The sequence below is a fragment of the Python bivittatus genome, unplaced genomic scaffold, assembly GCF_059951505.1.
Source record: "Python bivittatus isolate LINGU-HERP-01145 unplaced genomic scaffold, Pbiv_v1 ctg000480_np1212, whole genome shotgun sequence".
Taxonomy (NCBI): Eukaryota; Metazoa; Chordata; class Lepidosauria; order Squamata; family Pythonidae; genus Python; species Python bivittatus.
In genome coordinates this window covers 69,875,011-69,895,457 of record NW_028277075.1, presented here as the reverse complement: position 1 = coordinate 69,895,457, position 20,447 = coordinate 69,875,011, and the positions used below count along the sequence as shown (strand labels likewise).

At 39.1% G+C, this 20,447-nt stretch overlaps 1 protein-coding gene across 7 annotated transcripts; it reads left to right on the top strand.

The window, feature by feature from the left end:
• Window positions 1-740: 740 nt before the first annotated feature.
• On the top strand, window positions 741-17,628 carry BAAT (bile acid-CoA:amino acid N-acyltransferase). 7 transcript variants are annotated; one of them, XM_025168665.2, is made up of 5 exons: window positions 741-870; window positions 1,018-1,124; window positions 5,318-5,802; window positions 7,992-8,194; window positions 8,882-10,518. In XM_025168665.2, exons 3-5 carry the CDS (start codon window positions 5,340-5,342, stop codon window positions 9,476-9,478), a joined length of 1,263 nt encoding a protein of 420 aa, XP_025024433.1. In that variant the 5' UTR covers window positions 741-870; window positions 1,018-1,124; window positions 5,318-5,339; the 3' UTR covers window positions 9,479-10,518. The 7 variants fall into 7 exon arrangements, with proteins under 7 accessions (XP_025024433.1, XP_025024434.1, XP_015744128.1 ...); XM_025168666.2 differs by having other exon boundaries at window positions 980-1,124; XM_015888642.3 differs by lacking the exons at window positions 1,018-1,124; window positions 8,882-10,518 and adding an exon at window positions 16,432-17,628.
• Window positions 17,629-20,447: the final 2,819 nt, after the last annotated feature.

Here is a 20,447-nt window from a genome sequence, read left to right as displayed (position 1 = left end):
TATTTAAGCTCCATTTATTGGCTATTGGCAATCACTATGCTTATGATACTTTTTTCCAGACTTTAATGCATGATAGTGAACAAGTTTATGGAGCTCCGAATAACTGTAGCAACAGTTGCAGAATTAACCGCCTGAGTTTTCATTAAAAAAGAAATAACACAAAACCAAGTCTCTGATCACATTCATAATGAGTGAGTCGATATCTCAGAAGCAACAGAAGTAGCTGAAAGGTATTTTAGATTTGGCAGAATTTCCATGGCTCAAGAAGTCTTAATAAAATATAAAAAAATAAATAACAATCTTCAAGCTCTAGAATCCAGCTCAGTGCAAAATGTCTTTTGTATCTACACAACTCAACATTAAAGCTTAGAAATTTTATATTTAAAATGAAAACATTCTAACTCTACAATCAGTGCTGTGCTTGTATGATACTATAATAATGTATACAGTGTTGTCTGTAATGTTTAGAGACATAGTTTCATATCTCCCAGCCTGCTCTCTCATAAATATGATGACCTCAAGAAACAGTTCAAACAGAGCTGTAAAAATGTGGGGATCTAGGAGTAAGCTAAGTTTAAAAGGTACAGAGTAAGAAGGAAAGGCCATTGTCCCCTCAGTCAGACTATATTTTACAATAGGTGAATTAAACATAGTCTATGCCTTTCAGTTAATGATTGCCACTAAATGGCTTATGATAACCCAATATAAACAGACCATGTTCATCAGTTGCAGGAGCAAAGTCTTCATTCTTGGGCTTTACATTTACAAATTGAGGCATTTAGAAGATCTTGGATCCCAGGCAGACAAACAGGAACAGCAAGCAGAGAGACTTGAAAGCTTGCTGTTTCTGTGAAAAAGCCCAGGAGAGAGGTGAGTTTGGGGATCTTTGTCAGAACTTGCAGGCAATTTTGGGAACCACTTTCTCATGGGAAGAGTTTTTGTGGTGTAGATTGAGTGACGGATCTAATTTATGGTACAGCTGGTAGCTCTTCCGCTGAAGAGGTCATACTTTCTTAGGGTGCTCACGGTCCAGGGTGAGAGCAGCAGCTAGGGCTTGAATGGGAGGACAGCTGAACTGAGGTATCACAACCTCCCTGGGGAAGTTTCACCACTTAGCTAAACAGGTAAGAAAGTTCATTGCCCTGTTTTATTTATTTGATACTGTGTTGTTTTGTAACCTGTGGTTTTAATGTTAAACTAAAAGGCACATGAAGTATTCATTGCAAACAGAAAGGCAGCATAAAAAAGCCATAGTCTGAAGTGTTCAGAAGAGATGCTTCTTCTCTTCTCCCCCCACCCCACCTTCTGATAAGAAAGCAGCTCTCAAGCTAAACAAATGTAATTTAAAAAATCAGTGATAAAGTACAGTAGAAAGGTATTGTAAGAGCTATTTAGTATCATGCTCAGGGTGGATAGAAATAGAGAAAGTGTGCTTAGCCTTCATTTTAGGAACCAAAGGAACTTGGTCTTTGAGGCCATGAAAGTTGACAGGATTGTAGGGGATGAAGCGTATGGAGATGCAATAATAGCAGGGCCAACCATCTTGAAGAATTATCATGGGAGAATGAGAGTGTTACTTCAAAAGTCAAGGAAATTTTTCTTTTCTCAGGGGTCTCCATATGTAGAACAGAACACGATAGGTAGTCTAAGGGCCATAAAGGAAGTTGTTTGGAAAAGATGCTTAGTTTAGCAGTAATGCTGTCAATGACCTTTACAGCATGAAAAGTGCAGGTGGGAATCTGCCAAGAAGACCGTTAAGTAGCAGGCATACAGGATTCCTCATTTATATTCCACTTACTTCCATATCCTTTTTATATTAAAATTGATCCTCCAGGCCCCTTTCTGGATTTTAGAAAAAATGAAGTTGTGGGATGCATCCTGATCTCCCTTTCTTCATCAGGATGAGGAGATTAAGAATGATCAAATGCCATGAATATTATCAAAATGGGAATAGATTCTCAGTTTTATGCTGTTAAGTGCAGAAGTGAATTTAAGCCTTTTGAGGCATGACTTGCAATTTCTGATTACAGATGATCTTTTGGGAAGCTAAAAATTGGTCTGGAGTTGTGGTGTGGAGAACTGATAATCTAGAACCGTTTGTCCCCCCTTTAATCTCCTTGTCTATGGCTCTAAACTTCAAATGAAGCAGAAAGAGATGACATTGAAACAAGGATAAAAGCAGAATAGCCTGAAGTAGACTGATGCTCTGCAATACATTGAAGATAAATAGAAACGATATTTAAGAACTGTCAGCCCTTCCATACTGAACTTTTATTAACCACTTCACCTGAAACAAAGATACTTGTATCTCACAGCCATTTCAGGTCACCCAATACAGTAGTAAGACTAGAAGAATTAGAACTTCCATAGGAACACTATTATGTCAGCCAGCTTATGAAACAGCTGCTCACTTGGGGGAAAAAAAAGCCTTATGACAGAAATGATCAGATTCTATTACTTATTCCAAATAAAAGTGTGTCGTTTAGAAAACTACGCAAAATGCCAACTTCCTAATCAACCAAACTAATCAAAACTACCTGCTTCAGAAAAGGAGAAGGGACTAGATTGAAATCTGCTTCCCATGCAGAAGCAGCTGCCCAGACTTCATAATCAGCCAAACGCAACAGATTAGGAGTACCTTGAAGTAATATTCAAAACAGCCTGGGAAAGTACGTTCTCTTTAATGAGTAAAGTATAATTAGGCAAATTTTCATTCATCAGAAAATCCATTCATGTTATTTTGCCCAGAATAGAGGGCAAAATTGTGGTTCCCTTGGATGTTCGGTTCATAGTACAACAAGGTCATTTGTTCTTATCTAAAGTGTGAGTTGGTTTTGGCTGAGTGGGGTATTGTTCCAAATAGCTTCCAAAATATACAGTTTTCTGAAGAATGTTTTTGTATCTTATTCCACTAAGGTCCTGTGATCCACTGTGACTATTCAATTGTTTGGCTGGGTTGGTGGGGAAGTGGTCATTCTGTGCTATTTTTGGAAAATACAGGATTTTGCCTGGAATATGTTGGGGACCATTGTTTTCATGGAACTTTTGAAACTTTTTTCATCAATGTCATTTATTATATGTGACTGTGAATTTCGTTAGTTTGGCTAGATGGGCCATTTTGAGAAAATACAGATTTTTACTGAGAATATACTTCTCTGGTAGGAGCTTGGTTCTTTCCGCATTAAGGCCTTCTGGTCCACTATATGTCTGGTGAGATTAATTGGTTTAGCTGAGTAAGAAATAATATTTTTGACTGCTTCCTAAAATGGTGATTTTTGTCTGAAACCAGAAGTGAAATGTGGGCTCTTTTGGAGTCACTGCTTTCTTGCTGCACATAACTGGGGAGTTTCATCTGTTTCAGAGTGGGTGTTCCGGGCAGTTCTGCCTTGTTTTAGACATATTTTAAGGCATTAAAGGGTTAAAAACAGTATTTAATCATTTTGTAAAGTGACTGAGCGGTGAACAATAGCAAACAGAATACAATAGCAAACAGAATAGGGGTTGTGCAATATGGAATGTGAAGGTTGTGTTTTATGTGTGTTATGTGTGTTATGTGTTTTATGGTTTTTATATTTTTAAAGCTGCACTGGGGTGGCATTTAATTTCGTTGTACAAGTAGTACAATGACAATAAAGATTTCTATTCTATTCACTGTTCCCATTTATTTCTAAAACTGCCTGTTCCAGTCTATTAAACTCCGTTCCAACTTTTACATCGCCCTGAGAATTAGCTCCAGTCATGTCATGCTGATCCAGCTCCTTATCTTCCGAAATCCTCGCTGGCTTCTCTTTGAGGCACTGTTTGCTCCGGAGAGAAGTGTGGGAAAGAGTTCTGCGTACAGTATATTTTTCCTTAGCCGTCAGCTGGTGGGGCCGGCCTTGCTCGGAACTGAAAGGCATTGTACTTCTTGCGGGCTGGAGAGAGCGAATTGGACTGTGCCTTTCCATTACGGTTGAGGGAAGCAGGTGAGAAGGTGGCTGCACGAGGCAGCTTCTGTCATCAGGCAGAGCCGGGCGCTCGCTTTCTCCTCCCCTCTTCTGTTGCGCGGGAGGGAGGAACTCCTCTTAAGAACAGTTGAAATGCAAGTTTGTTTATATATCTTGACCTATTCTTGTCAGTGAACAATAAAAACACCTGGTCAAGTTAGGAACTGGCTGCAGAAATAGGATTCCAGGCAAACAAGGTGTGTACCCAAAGCTGCTTATTGTTCCCTTTTCCTCCTGCTGGTTTTAACAACACTGACGCAAAAGTGTTGTTAAAGTGATGATCAGTGCAAACTGATCTGAAGGAAATTAGGGACTTGTAGGTGCACATACACAAAAGTTATCCCAAATAGATAAAATCAGATGTATTTGAATTGATGAGCTGATTCAGAGATGTAAATCAAGTATTTGCACAAACCTGTGCAATACATTGTAAATGTGCTGGTCCTTCTTGACCTCCCAGCTAGTTGCACGAAGCAGCTTCCTTTTTCTGCATAGTAGTAGCACCAGCCTGAAATTTGCAGTGCTTTGCAGGGGTGCATGAACATCCCACACAGCTGAGGAAGTTAGGCAGTGAAGGAGACTAGTACCTAAAGGCGATAATGATTTACAACCTGGTGGATATTTCTCATGGAAAGGAGAGGAAGATTTTACAGCCTTAGGGATGCATGTCCGTGAGCCTAGAAATGTATGAGTTGTCTTCTTGGTTCTGCTTTCAATAGAAATTCTTGGGTTTTTTCTCCACTAAGAAATGAAATCAGTGATGAAATCCAGGATATTAAAATGGCCTTTAGTAGGCAGCAGGAGTTTTCCCCCAAATCAAAAGGTGACATTATAGATTCTTTCTTAGTTGGATTTTTTGTAAGAAGAAAAAATAGTCTAGACAATGAAAGGAATCTAGACAAGATTACCCTTTTTGTCCAACATACAGTACATATATCCAAAGAAACGGGGGCGGGGGGGGGGCTGACAGCTGCGTCTGGATGCAAACTAGCATCTATTGAGTCAACAGTAAGTCAGCTTAAGTTGGCAGCAAAGTGCAAAGCTTGCTGGCATCCAACACCAAACTTAGGAGCAATTATAAAATCCTCCATTTGGTCCCAGGGCTGGGTTCTCAGGTTAAGAACTGTCCGGACAACTTAATGAAATAGACACCCCTGAAACATCCCACGTGCTTCAGCACTGCAACGCTGAGAGCAGGACTGGCAAGGCAAAACAGATAACACGTTGGCCACAGATTGAGGGCCAGCGTGGCTTGAGAGGGAAGAGGTAAGGGAGACTGAACAAGTCCCAAATTTACATGACTAGGGACCTGACTTGTTAGCTTTCCCCAGGTATTCTCAAGAGCTGGCTGCCATGGTCCACCTCAGTGTCACTCCTGAAGTCTCCCTTGCTGACTCATCAGTGAAGATTTATGCCTCTGGCCTGGCCCCCTCCCAGCTTGTGACCTTATATGCATCACTGACAGATGAAAGAGGAGTGAAGTTTGCGGCCAGAGCCTTTTACCAAGCCAACCAGAATGGAGAAGTGGACGTGGCACAGGCGTCTGCTCTGGGAGGCAACTACACGGGAGTGTGGCCCATGGGCCTCTTCTACTGTCTAAAGGCTGAGAAGATGTTCCACAGACTGGTCAAACGTGATGTGACAGGCAGCCCCTTCTATGTTCAAATTAGCCTCTTTAACTCCTCTGTGATTCTGCCCCTGCCCACGGAAGAACCACTGGCTACTTGCACTGTGGAACGATGGTATGTAGCCCCTGGAGTGGAACGCATCCCAGTTAAGTCAGGCCGGGTCCGGGGAGCCCTCTTCTTGCCTCCAGGTAAGAAAACTGAATTTTGTTTTCTCTCCCGCTTCTCCTCCTCGCCCCAGTCTTGCTTGCAATGGATGGGACCTCCAGAGGTACTTGGGAACTAGTGCCCAGAATTCTCAGCCAGCACGGAAGCAGTGCGGATTTGTGTCTGGATAAGCATAATCCCTTCGCCCTTTTTGATTGGCTAGACCAGGAAACTGACTTCACAAGTTTGACTGGATCTATATTTTATTGCTATAGGGCATAGTTTCCCAAATTTCTTGGTTCACGGTGCCCCTAGCAGTTCCTACACTGGTGTCTAATATTAAAATTCCTGAATTGAAAGGTCTGATCTGCCTCTCCATCTCTGCCTCTCCACTTTGGGGGGAGAGCGGCTGTTCTGTGGACGTGAGCACAAAACTTATTGAACTCTTTTCTTTTATCTAAGTCGGATCATGACATTGGCAAAAGAGGCCGTGTATCCGTGCATAAAGTTTAATGAAGATCTGAACGCCTTTTGAAAAAGGGGCACATAAAGGTGGAAAAGCATGTCATATCACAAAGAAGGGAACATATGGGTCACCCAGATTTGCACAGATGGTGTCAGTAAAGCTAAAGCTGAGAATGAGTTGAGGTTAGTGAAAGATGCTATGAACAGCAAAAGGTATTCATCATATATGTCCAAAGGAAGTGTCAGGCCCAGCCCAAGAACAATGATGAGGCAGTGCAGTCCAGTATAGTTCCTTTATTAGCTTACACCTTAAAGACAGAATCTCACCAGACTAAATCTATGCTAAAGCAACTAGTGGATATACCCCATGAGACTCTAGGAAGGAGCTAGCTTAATCTTCTTCTCATGGTCTTGCTGCGGGCTGAGAAAGCGCTTGCTCTGTGCCCTCTCCTGGAATGGACTCCCTCCCTCCTGATAGCCTTGATCTTCCATTCCAGTATCCTCCTCACACATGCCTTCCATTACAGGAAGAAAAATAATATGTGAGCTGATCTGTGAAAGTAGTGAAAGGATAAAGTATGACAAAAAAAAGACAGAACTACTCCTCTTATACTTTGGCTCAATCGTCTCTGAGAAGAGGATATGCATTCCATTGACAGGAACATAGTCAGGGAACATGTACTGACTTCAAAGGAATTCAGATCTTCTGGCCTAGATGGTTCCTAGGACATTGAAAGAACTTGCTGATGGTCTGGCCAAATAATTATTTTTGAAAAATCTTGGAGAATATGTGAAGTACCAATTGACTAGAGGAGGGCAAAAATGTTGCCTCTGTCTTCAGAAAGAAGGAATTGGGGAACTACAAACCAATCAATATGGCATCAATGTTTGGGAAGATTCTAGAGCAGATCATGAAACAACTGACTTGTTAGCACCTTGAAAAAAAATATTTGAAGTTTATTTATTTATGCACAGTTGTATTGATTTACAATATTCATAGACCACACCATTATAAGTTAACATGGATCAGACTATTTTCTATTAACTTCTTTCATAAATTGTGAAAATGCTGTAGATACAGTACAATACTGTACAGCAAGATTTCATCAATGCATTTGGCAAAATACCTATGACATTTCATCAGCAAGCTGGATGACTGTGGCATGTCAATTTGGATATATAGTGATTCAAAAATCATACTGAAAGAGTGCTCACTTAATAATCGTTCTTCATAAAATTGAAGTGAGATATTGAATTCAGTGCCACAAACTTCAGCTGGCCCTTGCACTCTTCAACATTTTTTATTAATGTCTTTGATGAAGAGGCAGAGGGAACATTCTTCAAATCTGCAGATGACACAAAATTAGGTGAAATAGCTGATGCCCTATAAAAATAAAACCAAATATGAACGTAGTCATTTAGAGAAATGGACCAAAAATGGACAGAAAGCAGCTTAATTGAGACAATGAAAAGTCCTTCATGTTGGAAACAAATCAGCTGCACAGACAGGATGCGAGATGCATGGCTTGGTAACAGGATCTGTGAAAAGGATTTTGGAACAGCAGCTGAGTGAAAACTAAATTTGAGTCAACAGTATGACGTGGCTGCAAAAAAAATAAAATAAAAAAGGCAAATGCAGTTCTAGACATCATTAGAAACATTGTTTCCAAGCCAGAGAAGGTAATATTATATTTGATAAGGGATATTACTCTTCATTTTTCATTTGCTCACTTATCCTTGTTCTCCCCCCCCCCCTCTGCCTCACCAGGCCCCGGGCCGGTGCCAGGACTGATCGACATGTTTGGCGGAGCTGGAGGACTGATCGAATTCCGAGCTGGCTTACTCGCTAGTAAAGGCTTTGCAGTTCTGGCTTTGGCTTTCTTTGCATACGATGATCTGCCACAGAGGCTGGATGTAGTAGATTTGGAATATTTTGAGGAAGCATCCAGACTACTCTTAAAGCATCCTAAGGTATGCCCGAGGTCGTATCTTTTCTTAAACTTCATGTTGAGACTCAGGAAAGATCCTAGAGTTTATCCTCTCTTCGCTATCCAGAATACTTCATCCAAACTGGGACTGTGCATGCATCAAAAATAATAAGCTAGGAGCCTTCTGACCTGACACAAGCACAGCGCGGGTCAGTTGCGTCAGCCCTGTGGGCGGAACGATAAGAGCAGCATTACGTTGCCAGCCCTGCCCCTTTTATATGTGCTCACATGCATATAAAAAGGTGCAGGGCTGGCACTTCAATGCTGCTTTTGTCATTCAGTGGCACACACATCCCCTCCGTCTCCGTTAAAGCACCCAAATCTTTTCTTAGGCTTTCCTGTGTGTATCAAAAAACATGCAGATGCTTTAAGAGTCATACTAAAAGTGCACTGCTTTAATGATCTGATTCATAAAAGCAGCAACTTTTTTTTCAGGCTTGCTTGCTTCCTCCTTCTGCCATATTTTCTTGTCATGTATTGGCTGGCTGGCAGGAAAAGAAGATGACCAGCCTTTATTTTTGAATGCATAGATCTGAAATAATACAGTATGTGCACAAAGAGACTTTTTTCTTTTTTCTTTTTTATAACTTTGGTATCACCATCCCTCATTGTTCTTTTAAAGAAGAAAATGCTTAAACCTGTGTATGTCTATGTGTGTTTGCTCCTCCAGGTAAGAGGTCCAGGACTTGGAGTCATTGGTTTGTCCAAAGGAGGAGAAATTGCATTGGCCATGGGTACCTTCTTAAAGGAAATACTGGCTACAGTGTGCATCAATGGTCCAACAAAAATGAGTGGTACACCACTCCACTTTCATGATGTCAAGATCCCTGCAGTTCCTTACCGACTAGAGAAGATTCTCCTTAATGAAATGGGAGTGATGTCCTCTTTCCATTCCTTGGGACATCCTCTGGATGAAACATCTGAAGAATCTATCATCCCTGTGGAAAAGGCTCATGGGCACATCCTCTTTGTAGTGGGGGAAGCTGACCAAAGCTTCCATAGCAAGGGGTTTACTGAAGCAGCCCTGACCCGAGCAAAGAAATATGGGAAAATTCATTGTAGCCTGTTGTCTTATCCAGGGGCTGGACATCAGATAGAACCTCCCGGATCTCCAGTTTGCTATGCCTATCCAGTTCGGTTTTATCCCTTGCCATTCCAGTGGGGAGGGGAAATGAAGCCTCATGCCAAAGCCCAGGAGGACTCCTGGAATGAGATCCAGAATTTTTTAAAGCTTCATCTTGGGCCAGTTCAAAATAGCAATTTATGATAAAAGAAGGCCAGGTTGGTTAGCTTCCTTTAGAATTGTGGAATTGGAAGGAGCCACTGAAGCCATGAATTCCAATTTTCTACTCTGTGCAGAAGTTCAAATTAAAGCATCTCCTTTAGATGAAGGGACGCCCTCCAGTTCCTGGGCTAATTAGATCCATTGCTGAACTGCTGTTGGTGTTAGCAAATTTTTCAGAACATTCAAATAGAATCTGCCTTAAACCCACTGTTTGCATGTCTCTCAGTCTGAGATAGAAAACAGATGTTAGCATTCTTTGTGAGCTTCTTGATGAATGCTGTTACAGCCTTCCTCTGGCAACTCTTCACAACACTAAACATTCTTCATTCTGTCTTCATAGAACTTACTTGCCATTCTCTGGACCTATGACAGTTTCTCTGAATTCGTAAAGGGTGGAGCTATTTCTTCCTGGGATTTGAAACTTAAACTTTTGCTGATGCAATATAAATGATATTTGCCTTTTTTTTTTTTTAACATCACACTGCTGTGTCATAGTTTCCAATCAACAATTATTGATGTTTTTTCAGAGATACTAGTACCAAGTCAAATATCTTCCATCCTATAAGTGTGCATTTGAGTTCCACTTTCTAAATGCATAACTTCACCTTTGTCTCTGTTAAATTTTATTTTTTTACCACCAGATTATTTGACCTATCAAGATCAATTTGAAATTTATTTCTATTTAGCTCTCAACAAATTTTATGTCATCTGAAAACCTAATAATTTCTCAGTAATCATGACCACAGAAAAGACCATTCACAGGTTTTACTGATCCATAGTTTGTTTTATCCATGGTTTGTTGGATAAGCCATAGCTGCCTGATTAACATAAAATGCTAATCATCCATACAGTACAAACTATCAAACCTTTTAGGTTCACAAATCATGATAAAACACTTGCTTGATTTGGCTTAGTGTGATGTGGGAACTCAGTCTAGATGAGAATATCCTTGTGACATGTTCTATTCTATAAAGTACATATCAGAAATATAACTCTATTAAAAGTCAAGAGTATATACAGTTTCCAAGTTTCTATTTGTCTTGTGTTTCCATAAGATTGATTGGTGTTCCTTTGATACAACTGCTTATCTGAGGTCAATAATTTTTTTTTTCACTATTCCCACCCCAAAGAAAACCTCAACCATTGCTAGGTTAGCCCACTTAAAATATAAATAACAAAAAAAAGGCTTCTCAATCAAACCCAAAACTAATTGTTCATATCTTATATTAAATTATGAGAGTTTATTTTGTTGCATGGATCAGTTACCGTCTTAGCAAGTAGCAGCACCTAGTTGTCCTTGGAAGCCAAATGTAGTTGGACCTGATTAGTACCTAGATCGGAAATCTCCAAGGAAAGGCTTTGGAAGCAGGGCACACTTTTGTTTGAGGCAAGCAGACACCAGATATAAAATTATCAGTCATATTGATTGTCAAAAAAATAAACTGACTATTGCCACACAAATGTGGAGTGGGATGGATGACTTCTGGAAGTAGGGCTATGTGGAGGGGGGAAAGAGGCTTCCCTTTCTCCCAGACTTGCAGAAAAAATTGGCAGCAAGAAAGGATTATCAGTGGAATGTGGTAGGTCACTTGCTGTAGGCTATACTGAAGGCTGTGATTTAGGATTGGACATATCTAGGGGCCCATTGAGATGACAGCACCTGGCTGATCTTGGCTGATCTCAAAAAAGGCTAAGCAGGATAAGATGTCCAGTACTTGGATAGGAGACAATCAAGAAAATTCAGGGCAATAGGCTAAACAGAAGTTGAAAAACATCACAGAATATGGCAATGGCAAATGCTTCTATTGTTTCCAAAAAAATTACACAATGTGTCTTTTAAGTCATTGGCAGTGAAGGTCATCTCAAAGGAGTCTTCCCTTTTTTATGGGTCAATTTCTTTTCTATTCTTTCCTTCCTCCTTTTGAATGGATACTGTATCTCTTGCCCTTCAAGGTCAATTGCCATTTTTAAAGTGCTTCCATGTTTTTTTATTTCAAATTAAATTAGTAAATAATGATAAATGTCTTGGTCTTTATTTATGTTCTATATTTGTGTCCAGCAATTAAAAATCTCCAGATTCCTGGATGCTGGCCCAATACATCCACTGTTGTGAATGGTTTACTTCATAAGCAGCTAGCATCTACAGGTTTCCAAATGAAACTGAGTAGTGCATACGTAACTTATAGCTGGTTCTGTTGGGATAACCAGCCTACAAATTCACATACTGATTATGAAGGTAGACCCCTTTTTATCTTGCTACTGTAGTATAATGTGGATAAAAATAACGTATTTGTTTTCTAGAAACTTACCTGCTCAAACTTCTTAACTCCTAAACACCATGAAACATGCTGTTTTTTGTCTGCCATGGAATGAATACTTCTAATCCTTGATCTGATTCAAATCACCAACCAGATCAGAACACAGATCACAACACAGATATTTATTAATCTGGTGGTTAATAACCCAATGGTTAAAGAGCTGGTTTTAGATTCAGGATATATAACTGGTATTCTTTGCCATGAATTCATTGAATATTTATGGGTCAGTGATACCTTGACATAGTGAACTGTAAATAAGTGTAATTTATAATCTTGGGATAGGGAATCTGATATCCTTGAGATGCTTTTAAATGCACTTTTCCACATCTGTAATATCTGGAAGGTGCTGATTTTTCTTTCTGTGTGATGAAACAGGTTGATGGGTTGTGAAACTTTCCTCATGGGATCAGGTTGTGAAATTATGCCTTTTGTGAATGTAATGATCAATAGGATTTGCAATCTATTGGTAAGCAAGCTTACTTTGAAGAAAGTATATATACAATCTCTAGCCATGTGCTATAGGATGTTATTTATTCTGCATATTTTTGTGGTGAACTGAAACACTGCAATAGTGTTAGAGACATTGCAATAGAGACAGGTGTCTTCCTTCCTTCCTTCCTTCCTTCCTTCCTTCCTTCCTTCCTTCCTTCCTTCCTTCCTTCCTTCCTTCCTTCCTTCCTTCCTTCCTTCCTTCCTTCCTTCCTTCCTCCCTCCCTCCCTCCCTCCCTCCCTCCCTCCCTCCCTCCCTCCCTCTTTCTTTCTTTCTTTCTTTCTTTCTTTCTTTCTTTCTTTCATTCTTTCTTTCTTTCTTTCTTTCTTTCTTTCTTTCTCCTAGAAGAGGTCAATACATTTTAAGATTCAGGGCAAGTAGGCCTGCTTGGTCTGATGGGACATTCAGTCCATCCTAAAGAAAGGTTACTAAGAAGAAGGGGTGGGGAGTATGTGAATATAGGGAAGGGGCATATATCAAGCAAACTTAAATTTTCTAAAGGCCAAAGTTTGACTCCACAGACCAGTACAAATCCATAAGTTGCTATCAAAAAAACATTGTATGTGTGCTTGCCTCTTCTGTTTACAATGGCTGTCATAGACAACATGTTCTTAGATGTGACTAACAATATTCATAAATATCCATGAAACAGCTACTTAGCAGGATGATTATAATCTTAATTGCTACAATTATCTCGATGCACATTCCTTAAAAAGCCAGTCAAATAGCACAGCGCTCATAGTGCAGGTGGCAAAGCCATAAACCATTTACATTGGTGAGAAAGTGATAATGATCAAGATAATAAAGCTCTATGTCATAGCTAGAAACAAAAGCAGAAATAACGCAGAGGTATAGATATTACAGGTCACAGAAGGATGTAAATTACACAGTGAACTTTAAGATACCAAGGCAAGTTAGTCAATTTTGAAAACAGGATTTTATCTATCATTATTGGGAAAACAGAAACAGATGGGGTACAGCATGGACATTGATAATTGGATAGATGTCTTTAAAAAAAATTATAGAATTAAGATACTATAGTTATTTTAGGGAACCTCAGCACTATTGTCTTAATTCTATTATTTAGGGGTCCAACGGGCAAACAAATAGTTATGAGGATGAAAAGCCTAAACATAAAAGTTGGTGTAGATATTATTTCAGTTATCTGAAAATGAAAGCTCACCCTATCATAGGTGGTGTTAAAGAGGCAACGTGCACAAGCTGACAGCTTCAACTCTTGCCTTGGAGTGCAGTGAAAACTCTGAATCAGTGAGGGTCTGATCTATCACTCCTCCAGTGTCCCACAGAACCAAGTCAATGGCTGCTTGGCTCTGTTCACTGCTAGTCTAGGGAAATACACTGTAGTGGAAAATGTAATGCATGTAATTGGCTGGCCAGTGCAGCGTTCTCTTTTCATCAGCTGGCAGCAGTGAGAATAAGAATAAGAATAAGAGAGAGGCAGCTTTGTGTTGGGTGGGTGAGAAAGATGTGATTTAGCTCACCGCTAGTGTGTAGAGCAGAATCCGATAGCCTGGTGAAGGGAGATCAGGAACTTCAGGGACCTCTTGCTGGGGGCACCTCAAGACTGGACAATGCCACAGCCACCACAGGTCTAAACTGACCAGATCCAGACTAAGGGGAGCATGCCCATCTCATTGTAAAAGAAAGGAACAGACTCTGAATATTCATTGCTAATTGCCCAACCATATTAAATAGGAAACACTAAAAGGGATTAAATCTGCAAATAAGACACCATTACCTTCACAAGGGGCCTTAGGTGGTCTTATTTATTTTCAATAATATTTTTATTAGAGTTTTACATAGTTAAAAGCTACTACAGAATTAGAAAAGATATACAAACAAAAGAGAAGAAAAAAGAGAACAAGAGTAACAAAAAGAAAAAAAGAAAAAGACACATAAAAAGTGATTCCCTCCTCCCTCCAAACAAGAATAAGCATTTACAGTAACTTAGCGCCTCTAATATTACAGAAGAAAAAAAACTCTTCTTCCCATTTCTCATCACTAAACAATCACCAATTTATAGATTCATCAGTCTTACTCAGCAAAAGCATTAAGAATAATAATAATCTATATATTTTAAGCTTAGATAAATCTATTTTGCATTTTGACTTATAACTTTCTCTAACAAGTAAAACAGAAAAGATTTATCCCCATAGGTTAAAGAATATCAATAATAGTAAAATATTGTCAGGTTCAGCCTAAGAAACTCCATGAGACAGTTCTGGAACAGCTCAGTTACTTTATTAGCTCACATCTGCTAGACAGAATCTCGCCAGACTAACTCTAAACTCCCCAAGCCAGCAACTAAACACTATGAATTCCTTAGGGTGGTGCCAGTCTCATCTTCGCTTTCCCAGGCTCATGCTGGGGGCTGAGGAGATGCTTTTGTCCTTGACTCCTCTCATTCCATTACATCACAAGTATATATTTTAAACTATAATAGGTCCCTTTTACATTCTAACCCATACTTTCTCTAACAAGTAGGGGGTAAAAGATTTATTCCTGTATGAAAAAAATCTTTACATCTTGTTACAGTCTTGGTAAAACAAACAAACAGACAAAAAGATTCCAGTAATAACCCAAATCAAAATTTGTACAATTTAACCCTGATCAAATAAGTCCACTTTGAATTCCTTTTTCTTCTTTTTAAGAGGCTTAATCTTCAGTCGCTTCTTCAAATAAAGTCCCACATAGTGATTTTTTTATCATTTTCTCCTTGTCTGTTTTCAGAAGCAACTTCAGAGATATAGTGCTTCCCTTCTGTGGATCCAAAATAAGAAAACTCTTCAAGTCACTCTTCTGATTTATAATCAGGATATCCCCTTTAATTGTTAAAACATCGGCTAGCATAGTTTGTATATCCATTACAACTTCTTTTTCCGTGTCACTCTTGTAGTCAAACATTTTAAAGTACATTTTCAAATCCACATCTTTTTTCATATCTTCTATATCTCTTGTATAGTCTGGCAATTTTTTAAAGTCCATTTTAAAATCCTTATTCAAATCATCCTGTTTTATCCAGTAGAATCTTTTCTTCTTCTATAACCTCTGTTAGATCCAATTTTAAAAATAAGTCCTGAACACATTGTTCCCAAACAGATTTAAATTCTTCTATAGTAAAACAATGTTCCTCCATTATGTTAGGAAATATCTTTTCCTTTAATTGCTCTCTGATTCCCTCTTGTTAAGCTTCAAAGCCCAGTCTTATCTTTTGTTTATTTTCAGAGCCAAAACTTTCCCACAATAAGTTTTCTTACAGTTAATTCCAAATCATTTACTGTATTTTTATAAAGTTTAAAACAGTCCACAAAAAAACTACCATACTCTTTCAAATCCATCTGGCCCCTTAACTGTCCACAGTCAACATTAACTCCCTTTCACTGTCTTCCAAAAGTTAAAATTTTTCTTTTTAATCTTTAAACTTACTTAAATCTTCTTTCTCCCAGGATAGAAGGAAATTCTCTCAGTGTACAGCAACCTGCCTTTCAGAAGGTTTTCAATTTCCAAGTAAATCACTAATAAGTAATTTCCAATGTTAATTAAAAGAGGAAGTGAAGCAAATCTAGTGTCTCTTTGGAGGCTCCAAACCGCAGCTTGGGCTGGATGATTTCCAAGACTCCTAAAGCACTCAACCCACTACATTACAATCTCTTAACAGGGAGCTTCTGTAAGGAGTATTTTTGGGTGATGCAGTCATCTCCTTTGTCTGGAGATGATTCCAAAGAGCTGGACTTTTCACTGGCTCCCCTTATCTGCCATGGTTGTCAGCTCCGCAAAAACAGAGCTATCTTCAATCTGCCATTACTCCCCTGGAAGTCCCTCAGGTGGTCTCATTTATGACCACACAAGATAGGAGGATTGCCAAATTTTAAAAACCAAACACTGGGCAGGTTTATATTTTGCTCATGAGAATTCTATCACTTCAATTGACACATTCATTCTGTGCAAACTGCACAACCAGTTACATAGGTTTTTGTGATGAATATAGTGTGGATCAGCATTAAGAATTTCCATTTTCCCTAAGTTATGTTTGCATAAAAGTTTCTCAAGCTTTCAAAAACTATTTTTAACCTTGTGTGTGTATGTTTCTCCCCTTATCCACCCAGGTAAGAGGCCCAGGACTTGGAGTCATTGGTTTGTCCAAAGGAGCAGAAGTTGCACTAGCTATGGGTACCTTCTTAAAGGAAACAGTGGTTGCAGTGTGCATCAATGGTCCAACAAGTATGAATGGTGGATCCCTCCGTTTTCGTGATATCAATATTCCTGCTGTTCCCTACTCATCAGAGAAGGTTATCATCAATGAAATGGGACTGATGTCCAGTTTCGGTGTCATGGGAGATCCTCTGGATGCAGTACATCAAGCCTCTGCCATCCCTGTGGAAAAAGCCCAGGGTCACATCCTCTTTGTGGTGGGAGAAGCTGACCAAGGTTTGAACAGCAAGGGGTTTGCTGAAGCAGCCCTGGCCCGCGCAAAGAAGTATGGGAGAACTAACTGTAGCTTATTATCTTACCCTGGGGCTGGACATATGATAGAAGCTCCTGGATCCCCAATTTGCTTCATCTCTTGTGTTCGTGGTTCTCCTTTACCTACAGTATGGGGAGGGGAAATGAAGCCTCATGCCGAAGCTGAGGAACACTTCTGGGAAGAAGTCCTGAAATTTTTTGAGCTCCATCTTGGCCCAGCTGGAAACAGAAATGATTGATATCAGAAGGAAGTGCAGTTTGTAGAGGTTCTTTTAGTCCACAAACATGATCAAATAAATCCTATTCAGAAGATGGAACCTGGGTTCTCATACTACATGCATCAGAAAGATAACTAAATAGTAAGAATCATATGCTATGATAGGACTGTCAGAACCTCCAGCAATCAATATATCAGCTCATTAGTTGCTTGCTTCATTTCTGCCATTTTCCAATAGGGGGGAGGGGGGAGCAAGGAAGGTGAAACCATTAACACAGATGGATTTTTATCTAGGGCTAGGAATGTATAAGGGTGTACCAACAAGAGAACCCATAACTGGCTGAGGAGAAGGGGGGTGGATGAGAGGGTAAAAGTAAATTAGGGACACGCGGGCTTTTAGTTTCAGCAATGCTTTGAAGCTGTATGTACATCTCAATAAATGAATTTCTTTTTGAACTTGATTCAAGTTTCAAGAAATTTTTCTTCATTGGGATTTGAACATCGCAGACCTGACAAGGACTCTGGAAATGCAAAAGGATTAGTATTACTTGCTTTGCTTGGTCTGTTGTAAATTTCAGGGTGCTTCCATGACTTCTATTTCAAATGAAACTATGAGATAATTATAAATATATTGGCTCAGAAGTGAATCCTTTGGCTTTATTTGTGTACAAAAATCTCCATAAATTCTCAGATACAGCATGCTGCATCTGTTGTTGTAAATGACTTGTTTCATAAGCAGCAATCATCTGCAGAATTCCTAATTAATCTCAGGGTAGGACATATGTAAACCATACCTGGTTCTATTGGGATACAGATTCACATGTATTATGCAGTTATTGAATCACTTATTTCCCTTTTCACCTTCTTACTATTTTAGGATGATGTGGGTAAAAATGTTAAAAATGTTACGTCATGGGAAAATATATTTCCAATTCATTAGCTTCACTGCCAGTCAGTAAGATGGAGAACACCATAGCTGCAGCACTATAGCCCAGCAGCTAAAGAGCTAGACAGATTTAGGTGATTTTGATTCATGTGATGTCCTTTGCCAGAGAGGCACTCCATATTTTATGAACTAGTCATCATAAATACATGTCAGGGACAGAATATAAATTAAGGAATAAGTAGGGATAGAGGTGTGGAACATGGTATTCTCCAGATGCTTTGGACTACAACTTCTACAGCTATTCTGGCTGGAAGTTGATGTACAAAACATTTGGAAGGCATTAGGTCACCTATTCCTTTTGAAGGGCATTGTTTTGATACACAATTTTACACTCTCTCATAATGTGTGGGCATGCATGTGACAGTGCACTCTATCTTATTTACAAAGGATTAACTTGCTTTGTAAAGAGCACAGCGTTTCTTTCCCCCACCTTATCTCTTTGTTGAATGCCTGATTGCCTTCTAAGAGAGCACAGCATTCCCCCACCCCATTTCCTTTAGAAGCAATTAGCCAGATGCCTGACTGAACAAGTAAGCTATAAATTAGATTCGTACCGGGCAGGCAGAGACACCAAATTCCAAAGAAGTTACAAAGAAAGCCAGAGAAAGATAAGGAGGTAGGTATTTCCTTGGTAACCAGAAGAAAAAAGTTAAACTCAGATTCACCTCTTTAGGGCCCACCTTTACTCCTCCCTGGGTCATCCCAAAATTCCCTTGTATGGATATGAGGGGATGTACTATCTGAATATATCTGAATATGCCTATAAAATCTTTGTTGCTTGCTTTGCAAGGTGTGGTTCTGGGCAACACTCCTGCCATGGTGTTGACTTGAGCCATCCAGAAAGTTCCTCGGCCAATAAAACCTCTGTTAATTAAAAAGCCTCATCTCAAGTCTTCTTATTTGGCTTTATTGAAACTTGGGAAATAAAAGGTGCCATACACTTTGTTAGAGTTTCTCTCTTTCTAAATATTAGTTGCTCTGTTTCACTAGGCAGGACACAGTACAGAATATTCAGTAATCTATATGATCATTACATAAAATGCAAGGGATGTAACATCCATGAGGTCTTGGTCTGAAAAACAAACTTTTTTTTCAGTTGGACAAAGAGGACATTAACAGAGATCCAGAAAATGAGAATAATATCCCTTTTTTTCCCACAAAGGGTTGATTATTCTTCAAATTAATTGTTTTATTATAGAATACAAATAATACATTGTAGAATACAAATAAAAGCTAAGTGCACTGGTGTCTATGCAAAAGAAACTGAAAGCTATTAACACTGATGGTTAAAGTAAATCAAACCTTTCAAACAGCAAATTTGTATCAATGTTAAATATAATTTCTAATATATATGAATGAACATGGATTACTTATATTATACAGTTGATGCTTAATATGACATTGATATTAAGAAGTTGCAAAGTGCGTTGAATTATTTTGTAATATGAAAAAAGTTTATATCTTTGAACTTAATTCTAAAGTCTCCACTCTATTTATTGTTATTTATGAGTATTAAGGGGGGGGGGGGAAGAGACCTGCTTGGAAAAGGTAAACAGGTATCTCTAACTTCCCCCTTCTCTGTACTCCAACCAATTTGCAGAGTATATGAATGTTTAAACCCCATTAAAAACCATATTGAAAATGTTTATATTTGCCTTGCTGTGTGACGTGTTGTATATATGGAAGCCATTCTTGCTTAAATTCAATTAAGTTTCTGTTGTGGATATATGCTGTCAGTTTTGTCATCACTGTGTATTCTCCAAGTTTTAATTCCCAAGCAGATATTGTTGGTATTGTACATTTGGAAGATAACGTACAATGTTGGGCAAACAATATGCCCTTTTTTATATATTTCCTATTTTATCTTAGAAATAATCCTGTCCACATTCACAACATACAGCCTCTTCAAGCCTAAAAAAGAAAATTTATATTGGCTGGTATCACAAATCATGCTAAACTGTGTTGTGGTTTCCTTAGTTTTTGTTTAGCGTGATGTATGAATGCAGCCTTGTGCAATGATATGGTTTGTGCAGCAAATCATGGTTTTAAAAGTTCTAGTGTAACATAGTGTGAATGAGGTTAATCAGTACATGAATGCCAGCTTTTCTGGGAGTTGTAATTCCTATACATCTGCAGAGCCTCAATTTGGGGATGGCTGATCTCTATTTTTAAAAATTCACTTTGGGTAGGTTGAAATGGAGGGCTATTCACATGCCAGTTAAAATTAATTGTGCAACAATTCTGTACATTATATACATGGAACAGAAGAGACACACCTCTCTCATGCTAATGTAATGACTGTTATATCCAATGTGTGGTCAGTTGTGGGGGAGGAAAAAAAATCAATCTCACCCCAGAAATCTTAAAACAGCATAAAAATGGCAGACAGATGCTGACATCCTGGAAATGCTGCCAGTGACCGTCAACTGGATTATTTTCACAATGACACCAACATGCTGGCCATTTCTAGAGGAGACCTGACTTTGGTGTATACC